We start from the raw sequence: 7,796 nt of genomic DNA on the forward strand, positions 1-7,796 counted from the left end.
GTCTTAGGAGCAGCCACCACAGCATAGAGCAGCTTCCCTCCCTCCCTCCCTCCATCTCTTGAAAACAGATGAGGAGATAGAGATGGACCCAGGGAACAAGAGCGATTACAGAAGAGTGCAAATCGATAGGAAGCCATCATGTCAGCCCCCTCCTACGCTTGGCAAGGCTAGAAATAACTCTGCTTGCAATGAGGCTGTGTTGAAGAGGTTCCCAGCAGCTCTGCTGCAGCTAGCCGAGAGGCTCCACGCTACTTGTGCTGCTGATGGTGAATCACTGCATGCTCTCAGTGACATCAGTTCTGTGCTAAGAGACTGAAAAGATAAATATGAAGTGGCGGTGAATGCGCTGTGTCCGGTTTTAATGGCAGGAGAGTGTGATAATTGAAGTGTCTTCATTTAGTGATTTATGAGAATGTGTTATCACATTCCTGTAATTAAACGTGGAGCACACTTGATGCAGGACGAGGAGCTCCCCAGCTGATATGTGGATAGTAACAGTCACATGTGGGCCTGTGCTGCTCCTGCATGCAGTTGACAGGCTGGAGCTGCAACAAGGAAGCCTTTCATAGACAAACATCTCCATTAGGTTTGCTTCCCTCTCCTTTAATTGGCTTTTGAAGTCACAGGAAATGTCATTTCACTTGGTTTATCCAGCATAGGAGAGCTTATGGAGCTAAGTAGGTCACTCATCCTTGCTAGAGGAAAAAAAGGAGGTCGTCTGATGTGAAGGAGTTTTATTTTGGGCTGGCTTCTGGAGGACTCCATTTATCAATGCCGTCCCTTCTTCTGGCAGACTCTGAGTTCACCTTAGTCTGATCAAAGTTTCACCGTGTAGCTGTCAAGTGGTATTGAGTATCAGCTGAAACTGTCCGAGGAGCTTCGCCTTGGGACCACAGAACTGATGAGTACCGTCAGTTTAACTCCAGTCAGATTGTACCTTCTGCAGAGGTTCACTGGTCTGAGCTAAACGGACCTCTGCCTTTGTTATCCAGCAGCAGAAGTCTCTCAGTCTGTTTAGTTTCTATTAATTTGAGGAGAAAAGTAATAAAGTTATGCATTAAAATAAAGGGAAATAAAAAGGAAGACTGTTGATCCACGATCCAGGTCTCCTGCCTCAGAGTCCAGACTCATGCTTTGCACTCACTTATTTCCATTTTCCTGCACTTCTTCCTGAACTTCTAATTCGTTTGTGTTCCATCTTTTCTTTCTCTTTTTGTTCTTTCAGTCATCCTTCATGTTCTCTTCCGTCCTCCCTGTTTCCTCTCTTCTATCCGTCACATTTATCACTTTATATTCACCTCTAAGCAGAGATGTTCTCTCCTGCATGGACTCTCCTGCATGGAGAGGCTTCCTCTTGGTTGTTGTGGTGCACCTTGGGGAAGGCTTGCTCTGTCCTCACTGTTGCTCACGCTGCAGATGCTCATGTCCTGTTTCTTCTGTTCATACTAACAGTGCAGACGAGGTGTTCTGCTCCAGCCTCGGTAGAGATCACGTACTGATGATGACTGAATGGCCTCCGCTGGACACAAAGCTCAGCATCACTGAAAATGACAAACTAAGCCGACAAGTCGAACGCCTCTTCGCACTGCTAGTTGTTCTTGTTCTAAAGTCACGTTTCTGTCCTTGTGTGACCCGGATCCTCTGCTTGTTCTCGACCGAGCCACTCCAGGATTTCTCTTTTGTTGCTCGGTTATGAAATTCTAATTAACTTAATGTAATGCATGTAATTAAATGGAGCCATGTGTGTGCTTTCTGTGGTTAGTTTCATCTGATCCAAACTCAAAGTAGCTGCAAAGATTTAATACAAGTTAAGTCTTTGAGGTTGTGATTAAAATGCACGCCTCGCTCAGCTTCTAGTGACTAACCGTTCACAACCAGCAGACTCTGAAGAGGCTGACCAGGCTCTAACTCTCACTTCTTCTCTCTTGGTGTGATTCTCCGGCTCGCTGTGCTCCGACAGGATGGTGGATGTCGGGGGTCAGAGGTCAGAGAGGAGGAAGTGGATCCACTGCTTCGAGAACGTCACCTCCATCATGTTCCTGGTGGCGCTCAGCGAGTACGACCAGGTCCTGGTGGAGTCCGACAACGAGGTGAGACGGACGGGAACTTCGCATTTAGTTATAGAGAAAGATTAGTTTTAGATGAAGCTCCTTAAAGGTGCAGCATGCATGTCATTGTTTTCAGTTTGCGCTGGAATAAAACCTCCTCGTTTACTTTCATTTGCACCTAAAACTAGATGAATGTAAAACTCCAGAAACATTTAAGAGCACATGTGCAACTAAAGAGCGTTTCATAACTCAGCAAAGGTAGCATCAATCTTTAGTTTTATACACAACAGAACAACAGCAGTGACGACGCTGCGCTCACTGCATTGAACCAATAACTTATCAATGAAAGTCTTCAACCTGCAGCGTCTGTGGATCCACATGCTGTCCGCTAAAGTTTCCTCCTCCATCCAGAAGTTCTCTTGATCTCTAAAAGTTTCCGTCTGACTTGTTGCACTTCATAAGAAGCTCGTCTTTACATCCACCAACCGTTATGGCCGTGATATTATCAGACTTTGCTGCTTCTGGGAAGAAACATATGTATGAACTAAGCTCATGATGATAAAGAGAAGCAGCAGCAGCAGCAGCAGCAGCATGCGTTTGGCTGCAAACGTTTATCCTTCACTTGGCCATCAGAAGGAAAGTTCTAGCAATAGTGATGATGCTCCGTCTGAACCGCTTCAGCTTCCAGACGTTCACTAAAGAAACACAGACGGAGGGATGTGTTCATGTTGTCTACACATCTAGTGTCTGAAACCAGAGAGGAGTGAATCATCTCCTGAAAGACGCTCTGTCGAGGAGAGATCAGGGAGCTGTGCTAGTGCTCGTGCTAGTGCTAATGCTAATGCTAGTGCTAGGTGAGCATGACAGAAATTAGACGAACATGTTTGTAGGGATTGTTCACTAAAGCTGATAACAGGGACTCAAATCTGACCAAAACACATTTTCATCAAAAAGCTGAAACTAAACTAGCGTCAGGTGCCGATAACAACACAGCTGTGACGTTATTCAGCATTTATAACTTTATTAGAGGTTTTTATTATATTTGTGCTGTCTGAACAGATTGAAAGTTGAAATAGTCACATAATTAATTAATACATAATTAATGCATAAATACAGTTTGCAGCAGGGATTATACAAAACCTAGTACACTTTATATATAAATAAAATACTTTTGCTTGTAAACGTCTTCTCCCATCCTGCTGTTAGGAAGAATAGATTATTTGTTGTTGTTGAAGTTGTCGACGTGCTCCTCGGCTAAAGAAGTAAGGCCAGTGTGGACGTACGTTTTATTATCCTCCATCGTCCATAAGAGTCGACACAGACTCCTTCACATGCATCTGAAACACTGTGCAGCACGAGGAGGGTAACGGTGCACATGGATACGTAGCTATGAACACGTATGACACGGAGATCTCTGAGCAAACTCCAGCACATCAGAGAAGTAGCGTCATAGTTTACAGGATCTCCACATGTTATTACTAATAGGTAATAGTAATGATAGGTTTACTTACACAGCAGCTTTTAGCAGAGCAAAACAGAAAAGAAGGATCCTCAGGAAGAGCATTAGATAGCAGACCAGGGAGGTAAAGGAGGAGAAACTGAGTTAAAGATGGTGAAAGATTTTCAAATTAAATCAACACAACACCAGTAAAACAATGAAAGAAGCTGAAACGCCACATCCACGTCAGGATAACGTTAAAGTGAAGTAAACATGTACAGTAGCTGCTTCATGCTTTATCTGGACACAGGCTGTTATTATTTTACTGTTGTTTTCACGTTTTCTTTACGACTACGTGTGACGTGAAGGCGTGGCTCAGACCAGAGCACCATGAAGCTCCCTCCTGCTCTGCAGAGCGTCGTGACGTCTGCCTGCTCGTTGCTTTAGTTTCATAACTGGTTTGGTTCACGCTCGCTGCTCTTACCAGCTTTGTTTCCAACAGCAGCCGTAAACCAGCCGCCTAAAGACCTTCATATGCATTATAAAGAACAGGCTAGCCCCGTATGCACTAGAGACTGCTGGTTATTACCAGATCTCTCACTGTGAGTAGGCTTCAGGTCTTCAGTGTGTTTACTGCAGAGATATTTAGTCCACGTCGTTGGCTTCGGCTCCTCTGACTGTTCAGATAGAATTATCGCTAATAAAGCTAATGTGATCAGCCCCTGCATGCCCTCTGCTGCTGTCTGACAACAAACCCTTTCTCTGACCGGGTCATATGACGACTGGGTTTCATAAACCAGAGCCAGCTGCCAGCCCGACTCGCTGCATCTGGTGAGTTCTCCTCAGGATGAACGCCCGTCCTCTCCGGCAGCACTCACAGTGTTAATGCTCAGGTGTGCTGCTCACTGGACAGACCAGGCCATGGGGCTTTCTGCAGGTTGCTCGTCCTGCTTGTACTGTGCAGATGTTAGCAGCTGGGAGGCCACAGCAGCCAGCTTCAGTGCTGTTAGCGGCTGAGACGGAGCCGAGCAGAATTCAGGCTTCAGAGATCATCCTGTTGTGATGACAGGATCAGGACTGAGACTCTGACCCTCGAGGCGGAGCAGAGCTTGACGGGATTGTTCTCAAACATCTTTGATTTCATCGGGTCACGTCTGGCCAGGATCACATTATCACTCACTGAGACTAAACTGGGAGAGACGCTGGCGAGGAGATCAGACCAGAAAGAGGAAGAAGACATTTGATAGCAGCTTTCAGCCTTAATTGGTTTAGATGAGAACGGCTGCGTCCAACACTCACACTACCAGGAAGAGATTCAGCATCTCCCACTGCACGTAGCGCTACGAAACAGACTCAGCAAGGTGCCTGAAAAACCACAGTGATGCCACAATAATGAGTCATTCTAGGATTTTAAAAAGAGCAAATTAGTTTGAATACAGATTGTTAAACATTAGGTCCAGTTTTGGCCTGTTTTACAGTCAACATGTACATTAAGACATTATTAAGTAACTATAATGAACCAAAACAGACAAAAATCTACAAAATAACAACTAAAAATGATTTAGCATCATTCAGTCTTTAATGTGTGTAATTTATCTGTCAAATAATGGAAACATTTCTGTAAAACGATGATATTTTTATTAGCACTAGCATATAAATTAATGCAGCTTGGTGTGATTTTACTGATTATTATCTATATTCTAACCAATCAGGGCACATCTGGGCATCAGCATTCAAAACATTACAGTTAAAAGCTGCTAAAACATATATATATATATTTTAACTATGTCAGATGTAGTGTGGCAGAAACTAGCAGGATGTCCCGCTACGTCTGGTCGGAGTTTTCCAGCTGCTGGTCTGTTCATTCAGACGGAGTGAGGAAGGCACATGATCCACTCAGTAGTATGTCTAATTCTATGTGTCGCATACGCCGTGAACAGGATGTTCTCTGTGAGGGCAGCTCTAATACGTAGTTACAGAAAAAAGACCAAGTATGCGCTCTGTGACCTCGCTGCCCTTTTTATTTACAGTTTAGTTTGAAGAACTAAAGCTTAATTAATTAGCATGACGGAGGAGGTTTAAGGTGGCTCGTCTTTGGTTAATTAGTAATCTGTCCCGTCATGATGCCGTCCAGCTCAGGGCTGAATATTGATTATTACCAATATTACACTGTGGCGACGTGCAGCTGCAGCTTCTTTCAATAAAGTTTAATGTGTCACAATAAACACGGCATTAGAAATAAAGCACAGCGAGTCATATGGTCCAGATGTGAAGGAACAGCCTGGTTCTGGTTCTGCACAAACATCTGATCATTTTTGTTTTTGTTATTTCCACCAACATTATGACCCATAGAGGAATATTTATCACAGATATGTTATCATTCAGCTTCAGTCCGCTGCTGCAGGAAGGTGATGTTTAGTGTCAGAAGAAGCCCTTCAGCTGGTTCCCTGTTCAGGTTGTCGACCATCTAACAGGAGACGGTAGCATACATGCTAGCAGCAGCACGCTAGGCTCATAAACTCTGTCTGTTCTGATCAAACCCGTCTATTCATGGTGGACGGTGTCGAGGGAGTTTGAGTATAATATGAAAAGTTTTCTCTCCTGCATCCATCCCAGCCTGATGTTTTTTCTTTTTCTCCTCTCGTGTTCCCGTCCGTCCCGGTCCTCGGCAGAACCGCATGGAGGAGAGTAAAGCTCTGTTCAGGACCATCATCACATATCCCTGGTTCCAGAACTCCTCGGTCATCCTGTTCCTCAACAAGAAGGACCTGCTGGAGGAGAAGATCATGTACTCTCACCTGGTTGACTACTTCCCAGAGTTTGACGGTAATTTTACTGAGTTCTTAATGAAAGCGTCGTATCGTCTGCTGGTCCCTGAGAGCTGGACTCAGTTTTACTGCTTCAGTCGCTGCTCAACAACTTTTATTTAAATGTAAAATCAACCTGGATGCTTCCTGAGTGTCAGTGTTTCTCCCTTCAGGTGTGAGTTTATCTCAGAACCTTTCACTTGAAGTGTATTTTTTACTGTAGAGCGACACCTTGTGGTTGTAATGCTGCACTACAACTCAGACAGACGCTGGTGCTTATTGAATTAAGTGATGCCCACTTATCTCTCTCATCACAGTCACATGGTGAACGGTATGTACCGACCAAAATGATATGTTATAGTGAACTTACACTGACCGCTCTGAATCCTGGATTGAATCACGATACCGATCACTGAGGGAGCAGAACTGGACCCTCTGGACCACCAGCTGTTCATCGTCACAGCTTTAACTCACTGTGGGCTCATTGTTCACTGCAGGATAAAGTCTGGAGAGAAACGTGTCATGTGATGCTATAAATCATCAAAAAGAACAAACTAAAGTGGAAGAGAACCTGGAATCAGCTCCACCGGTGTCACAAACACTGGAAAAACCAGCAGCTTTACGCACGATATTTATTTTATTACTGATATTTTTAGTTTGTTTTCATCCTTAACAGCCTGCAGGTCAGCCGAGAAGCATCTGAGCTTTTGTCAAATGATTTTATTTATTTATTATTATCATGAATCTATAAAAACTTCTCAGTTGTGCAAAGTTGTGCAGAGGTTTTGTTTTAATTTTGCAGAATCTAGTTAATGCAGATGTTTTTTCTCTCAAAGAGACATAAAGAATAAACTGATGTTGATTTGAAAATCTTGATTTTTAAAGTCACAGTTCAGTTCAGTTTGTGTTTCTGATGAATGGTGTCGTCTTTGTGTTTCTGCCTTTCACGCCTGCTGCCCAGTTTTCTGGGTTCAGAGGTTCTAACCAAAGCGCTGTGTCCTGTTCCCAGGTCCCCAGCGGGACGCCCAGGCGGGTCGCGAGTTCATCTTGAAGATGTTTGTGGACTTGAACCCAGACAGTGACAAGATCATCTACTCCCACTTCACGTGCGCCACAGACACGGAGAACATCCGCTTCGTCTTCGCCGCCGTCAAAGACACCATCCTGCAGCTCAACCTCAAAGAATACAACCTGGTGTGAGGAGAACGGGACGGGACGGGGAACGAGGAAGCACGCAAAGACACCTGCAGCCCCCGCACACACACACACACACACACACACACACACACACACACACACACACACTGACCAACACTCTTCATGCTCTACCACCTTCTGTCCGCTCAGATCCTCCGTTGTTGGTTTTCCCGATTTTTAAAAAACAAAAAAGTCCGTTTTGTGGTTTCAGTAATCGCTCAGTGCACAGTCACACATCTACCGCTCCCTCCTCCGGTCCTCCTCCCTCTTCTGGTCCTCCTCCCTCCTCTGGTCCTCCTCCCTCTT

The 7,796-nt window shown here is 44.6% G+C and overlaps 1 protein-coding gene across 3 annotated transcripts in view; it reads left to right on the forward strand.

Annotated features, from left to right (window-relative positions):
• The window catches only part of LOC103369973 (guanine nucleotide-binding protein subunit alpha-11), a 37,538-nt gene extending 29,742 nt beyond the window's left edge, over positions 1-7,796 (forward strand). For all 3 annotated transcript variants that reach the window (XM_008298844.1, XM_008298842.1, XM_008298845.1), the window contains exons 5-7: positions 1,961-2,090; positions 6,159-6,312; positions 7,303-7,796. In XM_008298844.1, the coding sequence (XP_008297066.1) occupies positions 1,961-2,090; positions 6,159-6,312; positions 7,303-7,493 (475 nt within the window). In that variant the 3' untranslated portion in view covers positions 7,494-7,796. The remainder of the gene's footprint in view (positions 1-1,960; positions 2,091-6,158; positions 6,313-7,302) is intronic.

This window comes from Stegastes partitus, unplaced genomic scaffold (genome assembly GCF_000690725.1).
Source record: "Stegastes partitus isolate 25-593 unplaced genomic scaffold, Stegastes_partitus-1.0.2 Scaffold1356, whole genome shotgun sequence".
In the NCBI taxonomy this organism is placed as follows: domain Eukaryota; kingdom Metazoa; phylum Chordata; class Actinopteri; family Pomacentridae; genus Stegastes; species Stegastes partitus.